The following is a 23593-nucleotide window of genomic DNA, read 5'->3' on the forward strand; positions in this document are numbered from 1 at the left end:
GTTCTCCATGCCGTGTCCTCCTCCATCGTCTTCTGATTTAGGCTTTAACTGTCATTATCTGCCTGCAGACCGATTTTGAGTTTTGCAGAATCCTTCTGCATCCATGAGCACAGGTGACCTCGTAATAACAGAGTGAAGTAGGAAATCCTCAGCCCCAGTGCTCAGACCTAGAGACCAAGGCCCAGAGAGGATCACAGTGTGTTGGAGGGCCTTCAGCTAGTGGTGGACCCGTCTGAGGCCCCATGTTGGCCTTGCCATGGCCATGCTTCCTGGAGATGCTGGGACGGTTGGTGCAGGTGAAGCGCCCTACTCCCCTCCGGCTGCCACACAGGCAGACAGCTGCTGGTCTGTTTCTGTTTGTCAGTTAAATATGGTCCCCCTGCCTTTCCTCTCCCCTTGAAATGAGGTTCCTATGCCAAGGCACTTCCTGCTTTTGGCTGCTTTGATGGAGTTCAGAGTGAGAAGGCGCTGAGAGGTCAGACATAGCTCAGAGGAGCATAAAGTTGTTTGGAAAAAGAGCATTTTGCTTTTGTATTTAAAAAACATAATTAAGAGTTGGAAGAAACAACAGAGAGGTTTTTTTGTTTTGTTTTTTCCCCCCAGTCCTTTCCAAGTCTGGAGGCCTCCAGGCTTCCCGTTACCTAGGATACAGAGCTACAAGGTGGGCCCCAACCTCTAAAAGCATTAAACAAGGATTTTTAAAATTCATGGATAGCACTTCCCACCATACTTTATTTTTCTGTTGTTTTTGTTTCTGCTTTGCTCTGAGGAAGGACAGTTTAACAATGATATTTCATTTCCTACTGCATTTGTATTTTACCCAGGTCTGGAAGCAATTTTACAAAATGTAATTTCACTGTTTTGTAAAGTACAGGTGCTGACAGGTCTCTGGTACCTTCTGTGTGCCAGGCACTGTGTCGTGCTCATGCTATGACTCTGAGAGTCTCTCAGTAACCCAGCGAGATGTGTTTTGTGTTCAGTTTCAGACACAGAAACAAACAAATCTGAATTTAGGAGGCAGGAAAGGTATTTGAAGGCTGGTCTTCATGACCCGAGCCTTGTTGTATGTTCTTTTCATGGTGCTATGTGATAAAAAAAATCAAACCTCTGCAGGATAAACTTAAGATACAAGCTCCAGCCCTAATCCCAATGTCACTTGAAGGCGACCTGCTTTTCTCAGATCTGCTCTAATGCGTGAGATGCCGCCTTACCCCCACTGCCCATCACCTCCTGGCAGCTATGATTATAGCAAGAGTGCTCTACGGGGGTGTTGGGTAAGGCGTGGATTGTGACTCAGTGTTTATTTACATCTTCAAGGGAGGAAAAAACTATAGTGGCTAGAAAGAAAGAGAGAGGAAGAAAGAAAAGAACCTCTTTAATTCTTCATCTCTGCAGCATATTTTGACACACTCTTTGGAGCACCTGCACACACACATTCACAATTCACAGGCACCCACATATACAATGTGCACACTCAGGGCTCTCTTTTTAGCTCTAAGATTATCTTGTCTTAAAATAACCTCTGAAAGTAAGAGCTGAGAAGTGGGGAGGACAGTGTCCTTCACCATGGCTCCTTTTTATGTGATGTTACACAGAAGTCTCCACCCTTTGAAAGTCCAATTTGCAAAGCCTTCAAAGGAAGTTTGAAGAACACTTTGCTGCCTGTCTGGGGAAGTAGAAGATACTGCAGTCCATCAGAGAAGCTCCTCCCGCAGCTTTTATGTTGAGCTTCAGATTCTGGCAGCCCCCAGAGCCCTGTGGGATTTTGTTCAGGCAACCTGGGCTCCAGCTTCCTTGGAGCCTGAGGAATATCCCCATTTGGACTGGCTGAGTATGGCGTTGCCAGTGTTTGCCTTTAGAGTCAAACAGACCTGGGAGATTCTGGACATGCTAATTACTAGCTGTGGAACTGTGAGTTGGTTTCTTAGGTTTCGAACCTCCGTGTACTCTTCTGTCAAGTGGAGACAATCGTGTCTGTTTTTGGAAGTTGGTGCCACTTTTCTTCTCTAGGCTCTGCTTTCACCAGCTACCAAATGTCAGAGTGGAATTAGATGGTGTCTACTGTCTAATTGATTTCTCAGTCCCTTGTGGTTGTTTTTAAAAGAAGTTTGGATTAGGTGTTGAAAGGGAAGATGGAAAGCAGGCAGAGACAATTTTGTCCCGATTTCCATGGAGTTCAGAGAGCGGCGGACCAGAACACCAGCCATCCCTTTGCCAGGCTGCCATCTAGAGCTTCCCATGGCTTTGGAGGGTGCTCTGTATTAGGTTTTGATTTGTAAAATGGATAGCTTGGAAAAACCATAGCTCCAAACACCAAATTATCTCTGGGTACAGAAGCTTAAGGATGAGGTTAAGGCTTGCCAGAGATTAATGCAGATACAAATCAGAGAAATCCCACAGCATATATAAACCTAAATGGTGCTCCCTACCCTTGAGCCCTGGTCTAAACTCCAGAGGACCACATCTGGATTGGCCCTGAACCTCCATGGTCAGGGACTGAGGATGACCTGGCTATCTGGATAAAATGCCAACACAGTTGGGGGAGGGAAGGGGGCACCAATTCACATAGCATATCTGGAGTTACCTCTGTTGTACCAGGCACGCTGCTGCCTTCTGGGGCTACTAGATTAATCAGCCCTGGGCCCTGCCCTCAAGGAACTCACCTATGCTTTCAACATTCATCATTCAGCAGCAGTTTAGTGAGGAATTGCTTCCCAGGTGGAGCTAGTGGTAAAGAACCAGGCTGCCAATCCAGGAGACATAAGAGAGGCAGGTTTGATCCCTGGGTCAGAAAGTTTCCCTAGAGGAGGAAATGGCAACCCACTCCAGTATTCTTGCCTGGAGAATCCAATTGGACAGAGAAGCCTGTTGGGGCTACAGTTTATGGAGTCACAAAGAATCGGACATGACTGAAGCAACTTAGCATACGCACATGCAAGCCCCAGGCTAGAGGTGGGAACGTAGTGACGGGCAGGGCATGGTCATGGCCCTCAGGGAGTTCAGTCTAGAGGAGCAGATGGACAATGACGATAGGCTGGTCCATGGTGCAGGAGGGACAGGGGTCTATAGTTTATTATGGAAACTCGCTAAACTGCAGAGGCGGGTAGAAGCCAAAGAGGGTGTCCTGTAGGGTAGTCTCTTGATGGTGGGAGGTTAGAAGGACATGAGGACAGTGGTATGGGGTCTGCACATGTTCAGTTGAGCATGGCTTTGATGGCTGATAGGAAGTAGACCATGGAAAGTACACTGAGAGCTGAGAAGACCCCGTGAGCATCAGCCCTGGCTCCTCCTTCTGTTGCTCAGATCAGGCAACAGCAAGTTCAAGTGAGGCCTTTCCTGGACTGCTGAGTTCCTCTCCCAGGAATCTGCACCTTGCCCTTCCACTTCCTCGGGACACTGTCAGAGAAGCCTTTCCTGGCTGTCCCATCTTATGCTCCCTAGCTTCCTTTGCAGCCTTATTTTCCCCCCCAGTTTCTCACCATCTGAAACAGGCTTTGTGTATCTCCACTAGATATATTACAAGCTTTGTGGAGTAGAGGATTTTGTCTTTTGATTTATTGCAGTCTCTCACTTCCCCAAAAACTGTCTGACAATTAAGAATGCAACAAATGCTTGATGAATGAATGAACGAATGGACCCAAGTAGTGTCTGACAGTTAAGTATGCAGTGAATGTTAGATGAATGGATGGATGGATGACTCCTGTATCTTCTGACACTTCCAGGCCATTCTGCTTTCCATTCCAATCAAAATTTTGTTCACCTCCTCATCACTGACTTATAGATCATGAAGGGCCCATGCGATGTAGGGAAGGACTTTGCTGCCTCTGAAGTATTTACCTGTGGGCTCTTCACTGTGGTACCCATGAGAATTGGTGTCAGAGGGTTTGTTGGGTACCAAGGAAACAGGGAAGTGGCTATGCTCTGACAGCCATGTTCTCCATCCTGTGGTTCTTAGTCATTGAGGTTTTGTTCAACATGTTTAGAATCCCAGAGCAGTGGGGTCTGGTATGTCCACGAGACATGCCCACAGATCCTGGGAGTGTCTGGTGAAACCCCTGCCAGGAACAAGATTGTTGTTTCCACGGGGGAATAAAGAAACCACTGGACCAGATGTTTTTCCTCTTCTTCCTCTCTGCTTCATCCATCCATCCAGCATTTTCTGAGTACATGTTCTGTGCCAACAGCTGGGGACACCAAGAGAGCTCACATTTTGTGAGGAAAGCTTGAAAAGTAAATAGTTGCAAAGCAGCTGGCTGAGTTCTCTGATTGGGGTGGACTGAGGGTTTGGAGGTCAGAGGAGAGGGCTCTGAGGCATGCTGAGTCAATTCACAGGCTCTGCTGAACTTAAGATCAGGTCAGAGACTCCTCTACTCTAGCTCTTACGAAAGCTATACATCTGTGTTTTCAGACATGCACACTTAAGAGGTGTGACAGGTGAGCTAGAGGAGCCTGAAGTTCTAAATGTCCCATTCAGTTTGTCCTTTAGTCCATGACATCTGTGTAGTCCCCTCAGATTGCTTCTCCAGAGACAGAAATCCAATACAGAAGACCAATACTTGGCTTGCAGAGCACTCATTCCCTAAGGAAAGCCAGGTGGTTCTGTGGTTAGAGCATGGACCTAAAAGAGGCCGCTCTTACTCAGTGTCAATCATGATCCACTGTTACCTTGAGCAGGTGGCATGGCCTCTTTGGCCTTGATCTCTTCAACTGTAAAATGGGCACAATGGTGTCTACCTACCAGAATGGTTGTAACAATTGTAGGGAATGTAATTTAAGGCCCCTTGCTCAGTGTCTAAATGCTGAGCAAACTGGTAATTTCTTTTTCTCCCCCTGATAGTGACAGAGAGCAAGACCTCTTTCCTTCTCAAGGAGGAGAAAAGTCAACTAATAACTCCTCTTTGTCCTGAATATAGTTGAATAACTTCCCAGTTCTGTACCATGTAGACTCACCAGCTCTGTGAACCAGAGTCAAGTATGAGCTATGGAGGAGATGGGAGAAGGGAGAAAGTTTCTCCCTGTGGATGTCAGCGATCTAGACAGACTTCCAGGAAGAGAGTGGGCAGGGACAGAGGAAGGACAAAAGCCTCCTTCTCACGCCTAGCAGAGAGCTCCCAAGAGCAATGGAAATGAAGCCAGAGGACAGTACAGACCTGTTTCACCCGTATGCAAATCATGTAATGAAACACAAATGACTTAGCAAGAAGCAGTGAGACTCACCCAGGTCTGACTTGCTGCTTCAGCCCCGAGCCAGCCTGAACTCAGCCAGACTTTTCTAAGGAGGTTTTGTTGGAATTCCACAGGACCACAGTTTGGAAGCTCGGACCAGAAAGAAGAGAGCTCCATTTCTGGAGTGAGTTCTGTGTGCTGGGGACTTTTCCTGTACATTGGGGTCGGGGGCAGATATATACTTTTCTACTGTATTTTCCATATCTACAATCAGCAGTTTTATTTTAGCAATTGGAAGAACAATCTTAGCCCCAGGAAAAGATGGAAAGATTATATTCTTTTGTGTGTGTGTGAAGGAATTTGTTTTATTCGTGTCTGTGTCTTTCAGAGTTTTGGACAGAACTGATGCTTACAACATTTTTTTAAATGAAAAAAAAAATCTCCTTATGTTACATATGGGAAAGCAGAAATTCAGAGAAGTGGAGTGCTTTGTCCAGGTCAGACAGCTGGTATGTAGCAAAAAAAAGATTCAAATCCAGTTGTTCTGTTTGCAAGTTAGGCACTTTCTGTGGCATCACACTGATGCCCAGGAAGTGGGTTCTCTGAGCCCAGAGGCCTTAACACCGTTGGGGAAATAAAGACAGAGAACTCAGGACCTTGGGGTTGCTGACCCGCAGGAGAGGTCAAGCTGATTTAGGCTTTCTGGTTTTGTCCAGTTCTGCTCACCTCTTTCTAAATCACCCTTTTCAGGGAGCCTGGGACTTCGCTGAAGCCCCTGCAGGAGTTTTGATTCTTGGAAAGGCTCCATGCTCTTTGGCCCATAACAGGGGATTACATCCTTGTGGCCGGTATGTTTGACTCTGTCTCCTGGATAAGGGCTACCTGCCCCTATGGAGTATGGAGCCTCCTGACCCACATGGCATTCCCATGTCAGATTTCCCAAGGAGCAGGGCACTCCAGAATGTACTCACGGATTCTGAGGGGGCCTGAGCCTCTGGTCCTGGAATGAGTGGCTCATATGAACTGGGCTCTGAACTGGCAAAATCCAATCCATTCAGCACTTAGATTGGGGTGGGATAGAGGGTGTTATCAGATTCTTTGATCAACCTCAAAGCCTGCTGCCCTCAGCTGACTTCTCATTTCTGAAGTAGTCACTGGGCTAAAGGTCATTGCACAATCTTTTTCTTTAGTGATTCACTTATTTTGGTGAAATCAACTACAGTCATTTGAGTCAGTCTCATCTATCAAGGCGAATGGGTGGTGTTGATTTCTAAAGAATGCCTTCAGTCCCTGTCTTCTGCCAGGCAGGGTCCTGTGATGTCTCATTTGATGCTGGCAACCCTGAGAGGAAGATCCTGTCCTTCCTGTTTCACGGAGAAGGAGACTGAGGCTTAGAGAAGTTAGTAAGGGACTGAAATAGGGGCCTGTGATGCTAAGTCATGTCTGACTCTCTTGTGACCCCATGAACTGTAGCCCGCCAGGCTCCTTTGTCCTTGGCATTTCTGGAGTGAGTTGCCGTTTCCTTCTCCAGAAATCAGGGTAATCTCACCCCAGAATTCACTTAATTACTGCTGTGCCCCAGCTGTGGACACCAGGCTTGATCCTGAGATCTCGAGACATTTCTCAATAAAGGTACTAGTTACCAGTGGATGTAGGGGAACAAGCTTCCATCTGCCCACTAATTCCATGTCTGTGTGTGTGTATGCTCAGTTATGTCCAACTCTTTGCAATCCCAGGGACTGTAGCCCACCAGGTTCCTCTGTTCATGGAATTTTCTAGGCAATAATACTGGAATGGGCTGCCATTTCCTTCCCAAGGGGATCTTCCCGACCCAGGGATCGAACCAATGTCTCCTGCATTGACAGGCAGATTCTTTACCAACTGCCCCACCTGGGACTGCCTCCCAAAGGGACTCTAGCCCCATGGTGGCCCCCTCCTCCTTCCTAAGCACTCCCTTCCTGAAGCTATTCTGACGACACGTCTCTTCCTCCCTCCTTAAGCTCCTCTCACATATTTGTTCTTTTCTTGTATTAAGCTCTAGCCTTCAGTATCTGAGTCGGTGGATGGGGAGATGTGTGCCTTGTCCAGCTGGGAAACCTGCCCTTCCTCTGCTCCATCTCCATCTCCAGGGCCGGTGACTTAAAGGCTACATGGAGGAGGGCAGGGAGACTTGGAAGATTTTGAACAATCATTTTCTGAGGACCTATAGATTTTTAAGTTGAGAGAAATGAGAAAATCTTGAGGTTATCAGGTCCAAATTAAGGAAAAGAAAAGTGGTTACAGAGTAAAATCATCTGTTTCTTGGAGCAGTACCTGGTGCCAGGCATTTATCACCAATCTGTGCTACAGCCTATAAGGCAGTTGTTAAATTTATTTTACATGGGAGAAAAGTGAGGCTCAGTGAGGTTTATCTGATGAAAACCTGTGCCATTTCAGCTACCCTGTTCCCCCTTCATCCCTGTTCCTTGCCAAGACTGGCTGGAGGAAGGCTGGACCATGGTGGTCACGCTGGATATGGACTAGTCCTTCTTCCCTGAACTTGCCGTTGTCTTAAGGACCAGACTGAGTTGGGGCTACCAACATCATTCCCATTCTCACTCTCAAAAGAAAGAGATTCCTTTGACTCATGATTGCAGAATCTGCTGTTTGTTGGGTTATTTCACTAGAAATGAGGGAGTGGCCTTTGACCTGCACATTATTTTAGGGGGGGTACTGAGTCTCTTACTTAAAAATAATTTGATTTTTTCACCATGGCTAACAGTAATATTTCCTGGTTGGGATTCAATAGATAGATACTCTATAAAAATAATAAGTCTTATAAGTGATAAAAATAAGGATTTAATATTTATCAACCTTTTTTTTTCTTTTTTTTAAAAATATAAATTCATTTATTTTAATTGGAGGCTAATTACTTTACAATATTGTATTGGTTTTCAACCTTTTTTAAAAAAAGACCTTTGGAATGTTCCATGAAGTATGGTTTGGGAAAGAAAGACTTACCTAAATAGAGGCCACATTCCTTTGACATGCAACCTCCGTCATGAATTGCCCCTGCTTGCCTCTGTAGCCCTGTGTCTCACACCCTGACACCCTCACACTCCCACTGGTCGTATATACACTTTTCTGTTATTACTGAACCTCCAGAAGTTCTTTGCAGCTCTGACTGTTGGCTTCTAAGCCACTGAGCTGCCTAGGATACACACTTCTCAATACATCCCCTTCAGTTTAGCTCAGTTCAGTTCTCAGTCATTTCTGAATCTTTGTGATCCCATGAATTACAGCATGCCAGGCCTCCCTGTCCATCACCAACTCCCAGAGTTCACTCAAACTCACGCCCATCGAGTCGGTGATGCCATCCAGCCATCTCATCCTCTGTCATCCCCTTTTCCTCCTGCCCCCAATCCCTCCCAGCATCAGGGTCTTTTCCAATGAGTCAACTCTTAGCATGAGGTGGTGGCCAAAGTACTGGAATTTCAGCTTTAGCATCATTCCTTCCAAAGAACACCCAGGGCTGATCTCCTTTAGAATGGACTAGTTGGATCTCCTTGCAGTCCAAGGGATTCTCAAGAGTCTTCTCCAACACCACAGTTCAAAAGCATCAATTCTTCAGTGCTCAGCCTTCTTCACAGTCCAACTCTCACATCCATACATGACCGCAGGAAAAACCATAGCCTTGACTAGATGGACTTTTGTTGGCAAAGTAATGTCTCTGCTTTTAATACTTATGTATCTTTAGGATTCAAATCAAATATGCCTACCCCTTAGTAACTGACCCTGGTACCCCAGCTTCTTTCATAGGTCTATAAAATCCATAAGTGCACTTAAACCTGTTTGCATATATTCATCTATATTTAATATATTTCATATATTGCCTCTCGTAGGGGAGGAATGATAACTTCTCATTTCTGTGTGCTTAGCACTTAGCATGGTGCCTGGCTTATGTACTGATCTATTTGTGTGTGTGTATGTGAGTGTATTTACTTATTTGACCTTTTAGGTTAATTTGATAATAATTTTTTAAAGTTTTTTCTCTAAACCTTTTTAGGATGTTCCTAGGAATCTGATCAAATTTACGTATTATCTTTTGAGTTTATAAGTTGAGGGTTCTTATAAATGAGTGTTCTTAAAAATAAAAATTCTGTCTATTCAAATTGTCTTCCATGTCCTTTGTTTCATCCTGGCTCTATGCAGTTCTTGGTGAGCTAACTTCTACTTATAGCATCAGCTGGGCTATTATGATGATTTTACCTCTTCTTTTAGATTTTTAAAAATTTTTTAAATTGGCATATAATTGCTTTACTTCTTTTTGATATTTAATGGGGTATTTTTAATATTTGAAAAATGACTGGGTTTTATCACTTGCTTAGCAGCCAACAACATCAGTACACTGTCTTTTTAAATTTTTTATCTGTTGTTCTTAGATTTCCCCAAAATATATTTATGTAATTTCATAATGATTATAAAGTTGCCTGCTGTTTTCCAGGTCTGGGTTTTTTGAAATTGTCTTCCAAGTAGTTGAGGAGTCAGTTTTAGGCATTCTTTCTACATGGGCAAGAACGATTCTGGAATCTTCCACTCTTCTGTCTCTCAGGTTTGCTGCTGGCTTTTCTTTCCTGACCACCCTGAGGAAGGTGTCCATTTGTCTCAGGAAGGGCAGAATCACTCCCTTGCCGCTGCCCCAGGTCTATCTTTAGGCCGCCGCCCGCCCCTCCGCGCTCCTCCCCTTTCTCTGGTCTCCCAGCGCCTTTCTTTGATTTGTGTCGGAAGTTCCCCTTCGTCCTCTTGCCTCTTCCCCTTCATTTCCCAAGTTCCCACAGGAACCTGAGAAGTAGGTTGTGCCCAGAGGTTAGAACGGAAACTGCAGCAAGATAACTTCAAGGGACAATACCCAGTTGACGTCATTGCAACTTCTTTGCCTCGGCCAGAGTGGCTTTTTTTCTTCCATTTTCCTTCAGGTTACTCTTCTACCCCACCCAGTCCAGTCTCTGTCAACCTCTGTTTGAACGATCTCGTGCATTGTTTGGTTGGTTTATGTGTTTCCTCGTGTTGTGATGCAAAATCCATAGTTCCAGGTGGTGACTTAGAAATTGTTCTTTGTTAGAGTTGCTTTCATTTGAATCGGAAGCATTGCCTTGTGATTGTCATAATAACCTCCCCTGATCAGCATGCATGAGTTTCCATGATGCTTCTTAGAGGTGGGAAGTGAAGGAATTGTATAGCCATAATCTCTAGGAAAATACACAAATGCATGGAATGAACTGTCACTGAATATAAAAAAGAAACTGTTATGAACCCTGGTTGCTGCTGCTACTCCTGCTAAGTCGCTTCAGTCATGTCCGACTCTGTGTGACCCCGTAGGCAGAAGCCCACCAGGCTCCCCCATCCCTGGGATTCTCCAGGCAAGAACACTGGAGTGGGTTGCCATTTCCTTCTCCAATGCATGAAAGTGAAAAGTGAAAGGGAAGTCGCTCAATCGTGTCTGACTCTTAGCAACCCCATGGACTACAGCCTACCAGGCTCCTCCATCCATGGGATTTTCCAGGCAAGAGTACTGGAGTGAACCCTGGTTAGTATTCTTTAATTGGTTTCAATCAAAAAATGAGAAAAGGAAACTCCCATTTATGGAATGTCAGGCAGCGTGCTAAGGCCATTCTCTTGGATTTTTTTCTTCAATTCTCTCTAGCTTAGCTCCCTAGAAAAGCTCCATTTTTCCTAGTTTTTAGTAGAGGAACTAAGGCTTAAGTTAAAAAATGGGCTTGAGGTCAAGTCCAATTTGAATGCTCTTTCTTGCAGATGATTCCATGCATGGGAATTGACCTGGGATTAGAATGCAGGTGAGTGGTCAGTCACTCAGTGTTTGTTCTTTCTGTCTCCTCCCTCCAGCTGTACCTGCAGGCCCGATTCACTTGGCGAGGGGCCCGCCTGCTCCGGCCCCTTCTGCAGTTCACCCTGATCATGATGGCCTTTTACACAGGACTGTCCCGTGTGTCTGACCACAAGCACCATCCCAGCGATGTCCTGGCAGGATTTGCTCAAGGAGCCCTGGTGGCCTGCTGCATAGTAAGTAGCCTCTGGTCCTCAGCACATGAGCAGGGTCCTGAACAACTTGCTCATTAAATGTTTTTGGTTCAGTGATCAGAGCCAGGGCACTCTCAATCTTCTTCTCTGCCTGGTGTCCAGGGAGCCACCCTGCCCCAGGACCTCTTTCAATGAACTGAGGATAATTCCTGCTTCTTTCCAACCTGGAAGTTTTATTTTATTTTTAAATTTTTATTGAGTTATAACTTACCTTCCATACAATTCACTTGCTTTACTTGCATAATTCAATGCTTCTTGGTATATTTACAGAGTTGTATAACTATTGCCACAGGCATAGGATTTTTTCACCACAAGGCATGTGGGATCTTATCTCCCCAACATAAAGGGGGATCTTATGCCCCCTACATTGGAAACATGGAGTCTTAACCTGTGGACTTCCAGGGAAGTCCCCATGGAAGTTTTAATCCACCAGACTCTATAAATCCTCTTCTCCAGAAGGGTTAGGCTCATAGTTGCTATTGCAAGATATCTTAGATAGTATCCTACTCACTTACTCTATTCATGAGGGCATTTAGGGTTCAGGAGGGGAAGAAACTTGTCCCAAGTCATATGTCAAGAGTCTAAGTCTCTGACTCATCTGTTGCTCACATGCTGCTTTGGTGATCACTTACTATTCAGAGGCACTTCCCAGTTTCTTGAAAACTTTTACCCTTCTTACTGTGACCTTGGGCTTCCCTTGGAGCTCAGTCAGTAAAGAATCTGCCTGCAATGCAGGAGACTTGGGTTTGATTCCTGGTTCGGGAAGATCCCCTGGAGAAGGAAATGGCAACCCACTCCAGGATTCTTGCCTGGAGAATCCCATGGACAGAGGAGCCTGGCGGGCTACAGTCCATGGGGTCTCAAGAGTTGGACATGATTTAGCGGCTAAACCACCACCACCACCACCACCATGACCTTTACTGGACTTAGTCAGATCCTTGTCTCGGTGTTGGCTGGGTGAGAGAGAGCTTGGTGAAGGCTCAGCTCTCTCCTAGCCTGAGGGCTTTGTACATCAAACCACAGAGCTTCCTGGAGAATGGTCTTGAATGGATCACATTCTGATTTGCCCCATATGGCAGAGTTACCCCTTCACATACCTCCTCCCTGAGTCCTGGTGAGGGTGGGGTGAGGCATTCTACCTCTGAGCCTCTGTGTCTTCAGGTATCTCTGCTTTTCTTGCCTGCAACAAGCTGTTTTTAAAAGTCAAAAAGAGAAGCTTAAAAAAAAAAATCTGTATAACATTAAATTTTGTGCTGGAAACTTTGAGGGGCTTATTCAGCCAACATGACTGAGCACCTCCTCTGACACCATGCTTTCCTGGTCTGTACTAAGGGGTACTTACCCCGGTCCAGCAGGAGTTCTAGAACAGAGAGTACTGGCTGGGTGTTCGAGTACTACATGTGCAGGTCGTATTGTTAGTTTTAACCCTTGTTCATTCCCGGTAAGAATCATGAGGCAGAGAGATCTATACCAGCCCCTGGTCCTTTCCTGGGTACTCAGCCTGGCTGAAGCCTGGTATCTCCCTGCACTAACCACCTTGTCTCCTATATTCATCACTCTGTGTTGAAACTGTGAACATGTGTCTCCCTTTACACCTTTCCTCCTGGACAGGGATCCTAGTCAATATATGTGTTATTCTCCTTATGTCACCAGCACCTCTCAGGGATGCTAGCTCAGACGAAGTGAATGGGTGTGTAATCAACAAAGCAAGGATCTGTGAGCTGATCCACTTTTTCTTGAGAACATTCTCTTGAAGGCAGGGGGATGGATAAGGCACAGTCCTTGCTTTCAAGGCAATCCCAGTTCAGTTGCTCATAGCCAGGCCAGGCACAGGAACTACACTAGGACGAGGGGCCATCATGGGGACTGGCCAGGACACTTGAGCAGGCATACAAGGTGAGAAGAGGGGCATGGAGTTGGGGCAATCAGAGTGGGCACCACGGAGAAAGTAGCATCTGAGCTGCCAGCCAGCCTTGACCTGGGAACCCTAGCCTAGGGACTGGCTGTTTTGCGGGCTTTATTCTTTACTTTCTTTAGTTTTTTTTTTTCCTAGTCAAGGCCAGAAGGGAGAGAAATTGGGGGAGCGCACCGTTAATGAGAGTGGCTTTCACTGGGCAGCTTGTTCTCTGCAGCCTGGCCCTTTAATGTGAAGTGACAGCGGGGGATGGGTGTTTGCATGACAGGGTAACCCTCTGCTGACCGTGCTGTCTGAGCTTCACTCGAGGCAGGAGGTCGGCCCACGGGGGCCTGCTGTGGTGTTTCCTTTTTGGCGCCACTGCCCTAATTAAAATCTCCTGCACCCCCAATTAAAAAAATTGAAAGATCGGGGGTGGGGGTCCTTGATAGCCTTCCTGTCTTTTATAGAGCACGTTGTACTACGTACAATGGGACAAAGTGTATGGGAGGACCAGGATTTATTTTCGAGAAGGGAAATGAGGGGTCTGACTTTTATCCTGTTTGGCTCTGGCAGGCTGGAGCACTGGATAGGAATTTGGTCCTAGCGTTTGTCAAGCACCTACTCTGTGTTGGTCTCTTATAGATTCTTTACTCATCGGTTCCTTATAAGGCATATGAAGCCATTGGAGACTATAGCCATTTTACAGATGAGGTAACTGAGACTCAGAGAGATGACTCAGGTCATCCAAGATGAGAGCTCCTGGGGATGCTCAAAGCTGTGCCCTCTGGGATTGGCAAAGAGGCGTGGTCACCTGAGCCAAAGTAGCCAGCGTATGCAGCTACTTCAAGAGCAGAATTTAAGGGTGTCAGGGGCCTTCCCAAGCCTTTAGGCTGCTTCAGTTGCTGCTTTCAGTTTGTTAGCCTGTTTTACAGTGTAAAGATGGCTTAGAAAAGGGTTGCAAGCATTTTCCCTGTCCCACTCAGCTCTGAACACACGAGTGTAGGGACTCAATATTTATTATTTTTCTCCCAGCGCCTGACTCCCAGCTTAGTCCTCAGGAGCCCGTGGTCCTAACTGGCTCAGGATTCCAGCACCGAGTGAGCCATTTCACGTAAGCTACTCAAAGAGGCCAGAGCAAGATGTGGGGTCAGCTTAGGAGCTTGAAAATGCTCAACTGGGGGAAAGGAAGGCAGTGTGTCATTTTCCATCATAAGAAGTATGAGGAAGACAGAAACAAAACTCAGGACACCGGGATGAGCTGGAGATGGGTCTGGGGAACTAAGAAGAGGGGACAGGAAGGTGGATGAAAGGCATCTACCTTACAGGTTTTGCCGCACCACTTATCAGGTGCTTTCTTGGAGTTGTACCAGGTAGCTTGCAGCCTAGGCAGGAGCCTGTGGTCTCTGCCCTGCTGTGTCTCATAGCAGAACTTGGTCCCAAGAAAAAAGGCTGCCCAGGCATATCCCAAAGCCATATTCGCTTCTCACCCATGAATGTGGCTGATTTGAATGGATCTTGACACAGGGGCATCACCTGAGACTGGTTAGGAGGACCAAGAAGAGGCAGCCCAGTAAGGTACAAGGCCACTTCACAGGGGGCCAAGGAATGTATAAGCCATTTCCCACCCTTGCCAATAATCTCCTGAGCCAAGCTTAAATGCACCCCCAGTGACAAAAGCATCACATTTGCTAACAAGCATGGAAAGCTCATGTGCAGCTACTGTGTCAAGCACTTTACACTGATCATCTCCAGTGCCCGGAAAACCCTGCACCCTTCACTGTCCTCACTAAAGAGATGAGGAAACGGACTAGGAAGGATGAAGTAACACAGAGAAAGGGTAGAAGGTAGAGGGTCGACTCCAGGCAGTTCAGCAGGGCCAGCTCTGAAGATCCCAGCCTTTGTAAGACCTCATCTCCCACTCCTCTCACACCCCTTCACCTCCAGGCATAGCACTTGAAACAGATTTTTCGGAACCCTGAGGTCCTGTCTTAGACAGCTGTCCCCTTTTAATAGAGCACAGTTTCAGTTTCACTCCATCGTTGATGAAACCTGTGTTACTTTCCCATGTCCCTGCTCTAACAAATTGTCACAAACTTAGTAGCTTAGAACAACACAGATTAATTTTCTTAGAGTTCTTGAGTTCTGAATTCCAGAATGCATCTCACTGGGCTAAAATTGACATGTTGCAGAGCTGCATTCCTTCTGGAAGATCTGGGGAGAGTCTCAAATACCAATGATTGCTTGACATTTCCAGCTTCCAGAGGCTGCTTGCATTCTTTGGCTTGTGGTCACTTCCTCCATCTTCATAACCAGCAGCGTAGCATCTTCATCTCTTTTTCAGGCTCTCTGGCCTCTGATCCCATCAGCACATCTTCTGTGTTTCTGACTCTCCTGCCTTCCTCTTTTGAGGGCCCCTGTGATTACATTGGGCCCACTTGGATAATATAGCATCATCTTCCCATCTTGATATCCTTAACTTAGTCACATCTGCAAAGTCCATTTTGCCATGTAACATATGTATTCATAGGTCCTGGGGATTAGGGACCTGGGCATCGTTGGGGGTGGCATTGTTTAGTTTGCCACATCTTCTCTTCTTCCTTTTCTGAAGACAGTTGCTTAACTTTCTTCTAATGGTGCCATGGCCCCTTGAATGTTTTCCACTATGACATTCAGCCTGGTTCTGTCATGATTGTTCAAATGTCTGTCTCCCCAAGTAGCCTTATGGGTATCTTGATGGCAGAATCCATGGCTTAACCCTTGGTTGTTCATTCTCAGTGCCTAGTGCTATGGCTGATACACAGTAGCTGCTTGATAAGCATTGGTTAAAGAATGAGTAATGTTAGCTTGTGACTTTCGGCAAGATACTTCCTCCCTGAGCCTAGTTTCCTCATCTGTGAATTGATCTTGGAAGCCCTTTAGCTCCATGACCTTCTCCCACAGAGATTCCGAGGCTCAGCCAACTTTGGGCTTTGTAGTAACTGTACTGGATTTGCCTTCTTGGGGCTTCCCAGGTGGCTCAGTGGTAAAGAATCCACCTGCCAATGCAGGAGACACAGGAGATGTGAGTTCTATCCCTGGGTTGGGAAGATCCCCTGGAAAATGACCATGGCAACCCACTCCAGTATTCGTGTCTAGAAAATTTCATGGACAAAGGAGCTTGAGGGGCTGCAGTCCATAGGGTCGCAGAGTTGGACATGACTGAGCAGACATGCAGAGAGACCTGCCTTCTCAGACAGAACTGTCTCTCTGCATTGTCCATGTAGGTGGCCTCTACTGGGGGCCACGGCATATCTTTAAGTCCCCAGGGGTTATAACACATCACTGCAGACTGTGGGCTCAGCCACTGTGGAGCCTTGGGCAATAGGCTATGACAGCCAAGCACTTTGACCTGGGTCTTGAGAGTAAGTCCTGTCACAGCAAAAAGATGTGTCTAGACAAAAATCACACGCCAAACAGGAGAGGGTTCGGTTCCCTCCCCCACTGCTTGGGAGTTGAACTCTTTCCAGAGGAGGGAGGCAACGGTGCCCATCACAGACAAAAAACCTACACGGCATCGTGGACTCAACACGGAGACACAGACGCATGGGGTCCGAAGGGCAGGCGCACTGATATACACCTTCACACATGTGGATGCGGGTGCATGGCACAGAGGCACATGGTCAGACCCAGTTGTACACTGTCATCCATCCTCTTTCTGTCACCAGCTCTCAGAACCACGGATACATAGACAGGCCAAGGCAAACACAGGCACATGCTCACTGTCCCCCGCCTCCCCCAACACACACACATACACACAATCACCCCTCCCAAAATTTGAACTCTACAGCTGGGCTCAGCATTCCCACCCTTGGAGTAACCCAGGGACCCGGATGAAGCGACAGACAGTAGGTTCATTTCCTGTCTGGTGACAACTTGCCTATCTGGCCACCTCCTCCCTGACCCTCCAACAGATGGCAAATTACGGGGCCCTGGGAGGGGTCAGGGCAGGGCCAGGCCGCCATTGCTGTGGTGCAGCAGAGGAAGCAGCTGCTCGTGAATTTCATAAACATGAGGCAGAGTCTTTCCTGGTTTTCCTCTCCTGGGGGGTGTGGCTCAGCCAGCCGTTGCTCTTTTGTGTGCTGCTGTCTTCCTCCAGGATGTAGGGAAGGGCAAGGGTGTTCTTTGTCTCTGCCCCAGAGAGGTGACCTTGAGGGAGGAGACAAATGAGGATGTGAATGGAAGAAGAGTTCAGCAATGACAGCCCCCCCAGAGGAAACCGGGGTGCAGAGAGAGTGAGACACACCTGAGGACACATGGTGGCAGAGTAGGAACCAGATCCCAGCTCTCCTGATCTTATCTTAAAAGATTAAACTAGGAAACCCTAACCATGTGCAATCTATGCCATGAATTTGTGGGATGATCACCTTCTGTACCGGGAGATTTCCATGTGTTTCCACTGGATTTGTTCCACTGCTGCCCAGGCACAGGGAATGGATGAAATAACCTCCTGAATCTCTCTGACCCTGCAAAAGCCTTGCTGTTTGTCCAGAAGTTCTGGGATGACCTTGCCACTCTGGGCCCCCATTCTCAGATGGGCAGGGGTGACAGGAATATAGGTGTGAGAGAGAGAAGAAAGCAGGGCAGAGTCATTGTATTGGGTTGGCTAACATGTTCATTCAGGTTTTTCCGTAAGATAAAATCTGCTTTCTTATTCCCCTGCCGAGATGAATGGGATGGATGCAAGGCTGACTCAGAAGGGGGGAGTTGTATTCTCACCACTTAGTTAGATATATTGGCCAAGTTACTTCCTTTCAGCTGCCTCTTTCCATCCCACCAGGTGGGGATGATACGTCTTAACACACAACCTCATCTTTGGATTGAGGAATCAATGAATTAAAGATGTGTCATGCTGGCATGTGCAGCACATTGATTGAATGTGTATTCTGTGTTAAGTATGATGCTTCGTTTTAAATATTCACAAACTGAAAAGAATTGGTCCTTAAAGAGCTTAGGGTTCAGTGGTTTCCCAACCACAGTCCATAATAAGAAATACACCGCACATCATAACCCATGAGAGGCAACTGTGCATGCGTGTTCAGCTGTGTGTCCGACTGTTTGCGACCCCATGGACTGTAGCCCACCAGGCTCCTCTGTCCATGGAATTTTCCGGACAAGAATACTGGAGTGGATAGCCATTCCCTCCTTCAAGGGATCTTCCTGACCCAGGGATTGAACCCACGTCTCGTCTCCTGCATTGGCAGGCAGATTCTGTATCACTGAGCCACCTGGGAAGCCTAATAGAGGCACTGACACATAACTAAAATATTTTGCAAAATAAGACACTTATTATAGGTGATACAGTCTACTGTTTTAAATTTAACCTTTAAAATGCTGGTAGTGACCACCTAATACATTGATGTCATGACTTATTAATGACTTGAACTGTGCAGTTTGAAAAATGCTACTCTAGTGGGAAGGACATAAAACACCCAAGTGCAGTAGACGGGCAGAGCCATTAGGATGGGCTCCTGTCCTGGGGACAGTGGGGCCATGAGAAGGGGAGCACTCCTTTATCTTGAAGGTGATGGAAGTCTGGAAAGAATTCCTAGAGTAGGAGAATATTGAGCAATGTATGGGTATTTTCTCTGAGATATGAAAGATAAGGAAGGGCATTTCATGTAGGAGCAATAACACAAAGACATGGGGATGGATGTGTATATGGCATGATCTGTGACCCTAAAAATTTCAGAATGATGGAACATGTGGGATGCTTGGGAAAAGTCAGTTATAGTAGCCTCCTTTACGCTTTCCACTTCAAAAGATGGGATTTCTGGAAGTGGTCTCCTGCTTCCTCCAGTTTCTATAATTCTTGGGTACCATGTTCCTGAACTCTGGCTGATGCTGGATCTAGCACCCTAGTGACCGAGCGTCAGCTCTCTGGGTCCTCCTTACCAGCTACCCTCCTCTGTATTAACTGAGAAGTGCCCTCCTGTGAGGATCTCTACAGGGTTCAGATGCCTGTCTCCTTCAGAACTGCCCATGACTTTCCTCTGCTGCTCCAAACCCTCCTTCTTTTCATGGGACTAATTTCCTTCATGACCCTCAGTATTGATGATGGTCATAAAAGACGATGACTGAGGATTTGAAGACCCTTTCATAGGTATGAAGTGTTTTTACATGAATCCTTCCATTTAAGCCTTACAGAAACCGTAGGAAGGTAGATTTTTAAATAGCCGTAGCACACAAATGAAGGGCAGACCCATCATCTGATATCACAAACCTCTTTGTCTTGCACAAGTGCAAGCCTAGACAAGAGTGTGCATTGGCCTGGGTCACACAGCAGTAGCAATTTGGGGACTAGATCCTGTAGCCTGACTTCTTGTGTGATGCTCTTTCTACCTCATCAAGTTCCCACTCACATACACAAGGAAATTACTCAGTATGGACACTGGTAAGTCCCCAGGGCCAAAAAGTCACTGACACTGGCCTTGTTAAGGTCAGAAAATAATTATTGTAATAAAGTAACTCCTATTTAGTCAAAAGACAGGGCTGCCAAAGATGCCTTTTCTTTGCATGTGTGCTCAGTCACTCAGTCGTGTCAGACTCTCATGCAACCCCATGGACTGTAGCCCGTTAGACTCCTCTGTCCATGGGATTTTCCAAACAAGAATACTGGAATGGGTTTCCATTTCCTCCTCCAGGGGAACTTCCGGACCCAGGGCTCAAACTCTCGTGTCCTGCATTGGCAGGCGGACTTAAGGTGTGAGGGTGAGCCAAGACTCAAGGCAAAGGAAAATTATTCTGTAATCGGTGAGATTGTTTATTATGGTAGAGCAGGATGCTCTAAGGATATCCCAAGACCAAGGCATAGGGGGGTATGCAACAGGGACAGCCCATGGTTTCTAGCCTCACGAGGGGAGTGAGTGGACTAGATTTACTGAGGGTTTTGCATGCTGGGCTCTGAGCACAGCTCATTCCCTTGAGTAGCTTGTTGTCTAAAGGGAAATCATGACATCACATTTAAGCACTGCATCTGCACTAAAGTCTAGGCCTCATACTAAGATGGAAGGTCATTAAAAGTTCAGTTTGGGTACCGAAGAGAGCAGGTAAGAGCAGCTCAAGGAAGGGCTCATGGAGCCCCAGTGTGCAGATAGGGGAGTTGCTCTCAAAGAGATTACAAGATGTCTAAGACACATAAGCCATTAAATAGCAGGCCTAGCAGCCCATCTGATCATCTGGAGCTTGGTGAGCTCTAGGCAGGCAGCCCCTCAGCTGGGCTGGGCTATGTGCTCTGGGGAGTGGCATGTCAGGGCTGGTGAATGCTGGCAACACGACACTGGAAGCATCTTTCTTTTTGATTGGCTGACTCATTCCCTCCAAAAGCCCCAGAAATTATTAGACTCAGAGAGCAGATCCTATGTGTCCTATGGAAAACTCCCATTTCACATGGTCTTCGTGTCTGACTTGAATCGATACAGGCTTTCACGTACTCATTCATATTCTCGATCATTTCTATTTCCCTCTAATTTTTCTTGTTTCTACTTCCTTCTCTTGTTTCTTTTCTTTCTACCCAAGAGGCTGGGGAAGAGAGGTGACTGGATGTGGGCAGGCACTTAACACACAAGCCGGTGATCATGGTTGTTTGCTATCAAGCCCCACTTGCGCCTTTTGTGACACCACGTATTCCTTAAGTAAGCCTGAGGTATCGTATCCCTCATTTAGGTATTTTGCTGAAAGTGGCAGAACTTTGATTTGAAGACAGATTTGCCCTACTCCCAGGAGCAAAGCCTGTCACCGGTGCTGCATGTGTAGGATGGGGAGTGGGACATGGTGACCCATTGGCACAGTAATAAGAGTCACCATTTATATGAGGAGACTCCTGTACATTTCTCATCTCATCACCTCCAGTGGGATTCCTCCAGCCTGGAGTTGTCATGTTTGTGTGTAGCCTTGCTCTGGGTGGAAGGACTACATTCTCCTGAGTGCTTGCCTGAATCAGATCACCATACTCTCAGATTACAGATCCTCTCTGACTCAGGAGGTTAGAACCATATCTCTAAGCCAATGTCAGAGGGAGCCAGAATATTAGAAGGCAGAGGAAAGCAGAACTATAATTCCCTGCCACCCCCCAGGATAGTTACCCAAACAGAGTTTTGATGGGAACAAGTGCAAGATTTCTAGAGTTGAAAACAAGACTACAAAGAGAAACATAGGTCCCCCTGCACACACATCCACCCACATACATACGCACACCTCTCTCAACCGCAGTTCTGGCCTCAGCCTTTCAAAAACCCATCTTGTCTTCTTTGTCTTCACTGCGTGATGGTTGCACAGGACTCATCGTCTCCTCTTCTGCAACAGTGTCCTGACCAGTATCCCTGCCTTCAGGCGCCCAGCTCCCTTTCTGATGCCTTATTCTTAGATAATTGTGATCTTAATGCAGGTCTCCCCACCATGCTGCTTTCCTGCTTCAGCCTTGACCATGGCTCCTCAGGCTGTGTCATACTCCTTCTCAAGATCTGGCTCCCCCTCCAGCCCCCCTCACCGCTCGGCCTTCCCCACACTGAGCTTCCCACAGCTCCTGGACTTGCTGGGCTCCCTCACTCCCTTTTCATGTGCTACTCCCTTTGCCTAGAACAACATTCCTGGCATTCACCACCTGGGTCCCTCCTACTTATCCTTCAAAGCTAAGCTCAAATAGACCACCTTTGGGGGAAGCTTTCTCAGGCCCTCTTCCCTCCCCTTCATCCTGGGTTAGATGCTGTGTTCTCTGTACTGCTTTAACACCCTGGCTTCCCTCTATCCTAATCCTAAACCATGCTATTATATTGCTCTATTTACCTGGATCTCTCCCTCATTGACCTGGGAGCTCTTAGAGGGCAAAGAATTCTGTCTCCTGTATAATTATCTTTATCATCTCAGGGCTTGGAACAGAGCAGATGTTCAATAAGTGTTTACTGATTGTGCTTTTCAAGAAGGTAATTTATGAAATGCAGAGAAGAGAATAGGAATTGAAAGCATATGCTCAGGGCGAGAGATCTTAGAACTCTTACTGGTGCTTCACACAATTTTGTGTTTGCTGAGACCGTTGTCTGCTGGTACTTTCCCGTGGCAGAGAAGTTCTGTGCAGTGGGCTATGGGCTTGGAGGGGGTTTGTCCCACACACCTGGGGTAGTCACCTAATTTGTACAGACCTTTCACAGCCTGGGCTTCTGGGTTTTCTTTCTGGGTGGAAATCATCTTCTATGGAAAATAGAACTGCTCCAGGACAAAAAGTTTTCAGTTTTTCTAGTCCTTTTTGTGTTCTGCTGTTCAAGCATGAAGAAGACAGAGCCCTGTTTGAGTCTCAACAGGATCATGTTTCATGATCCCCAAAAAGTGTTTGTTGTAACTTCAAGCCACGTGAAAGGTAAAATATAGCTTATGGGGGGGCAGGGAGGATCCTGCTGGACCAGAGTCTACTTTTCATCTTGCTGTGGGGCTGTGTGCAGTTGGTGTGGGAGGATTTGATCCCCCTGAGGTCTGTAAGAGTTCTACATGATGAGAAGATCCAAGGCCAGAGTGCCTGCTTCCAGTAGAGAGAAGTGTAGAATTTCAACACTCAACATTTTATAAGCTCCTAATATGTGCAAGGTTCAATGCAAAGTGTAGGTGATACAGGATGATCGGGATTGGACTCCATCCTTAAGAAGCCTCCCATCAGAAGAAAGGCTGATGAGCAAAGTTTTGCAGACACGAGAGCACATGGCTTACTCTAGGCCCAGACATGACTTTGGTTCCCAGACAAGGTACACCTTTTCTTGAACTATGTGCCAGACACAGGTTCAGAATTCTTATCAAGTACGTTCTCTCCTTTAACCTTCATTTCATTCTTATCTCGCAGTTAGGAAACGGAAACTCTTAATATGTATTGGGTGTGAGCTCAGGAAATTAAATCGGGAAATCAGCCAGTAGACAGAGGTGGTGTCAGGATCTTGAAGGGAGGGATGTTTGTTTGAGGGTGTCCTCTGCTCTCTTTGCCCTCAGTAGATGGCATGCAGGCTGGGAGAAAGATCTCTAAGAAATGAGATCAGTAAGAACCTTTATTTGGGGGGCTCACTGCTGGACTAGAGGAAGTGGAGTTGAGAGCCAGCAGTGGAGGGACTGACTGAAACCTCTTCCTTGGGGACAGAGAGAAGGAGGAAGGAGAAGGTAATTTCCAGGTAGTGATGAGGACATAGGTTCTGCACCTGTCAGAGAAGAGTTGAAAAGTTTTATTGATTTTACATTTAACTGTGTTTGTTCAGATTTCCTTATACTGAGGCATCTGAAAACCCCCTTCCCCACTTGTTGGTAAAGAGTTCCCAGACAGGGCAGCCTCGGGCCTCCTGGCAGGACTGAACAGACCTTTTCTCTCCTGAGTCTCAACTTGTCCCTGGCTACGAGACAAACCTTCCTGTGCCACAGCTCTCACTGTTCACACCTCATTAGAAA

At 46.6% G+C, this 23593-nt stretch overlaps 1 protein-coding gene across 2 annotated transcripts in view; it reads left to right on the forward strand.

Annotated features, from left to right (window-relative positions):
* PLPP3 (phospholipid phosphatase 3) overlaps nucleotides 1-23593 on the forward strand; it is an 89322-nt gene that overhangs the window by 62045 nt on the left and 3684 nt on the right. The window contains exon 5 of one of the 2 annotated variants that reach the window (NM_001076473.2): nucleotides 11050-11226. The exons of the other annotated variant lie outside the window; for it this stretch is intronic. Within the exon in view, the coding sequence (NP_001069941.1) occupies nucleotides 11050-11226 (177 nt within the window). The remainder of the gene's footprint in view (nucleotides 1-11049; nucleotides 11227-23593) is intronic. 2 annotated transcript variants of the gene reach the window in all.

This window comes from Bos taurus, chromosome 3, assembly GCF_002263795.3.
Source record: "Bos taurus isolate L1 Dominette 01449 registration number 42190680 breed Hereford chromosome 3, ARS-UCD2.0, whole genome shotgun sequence".
In the NCBI taxonomy this organism is placed as follows: Eukaryota; Metazoa; Chordata; class Mammalia; order Artiodactyla; family Bovidae; genus Bos; species Bos taurus.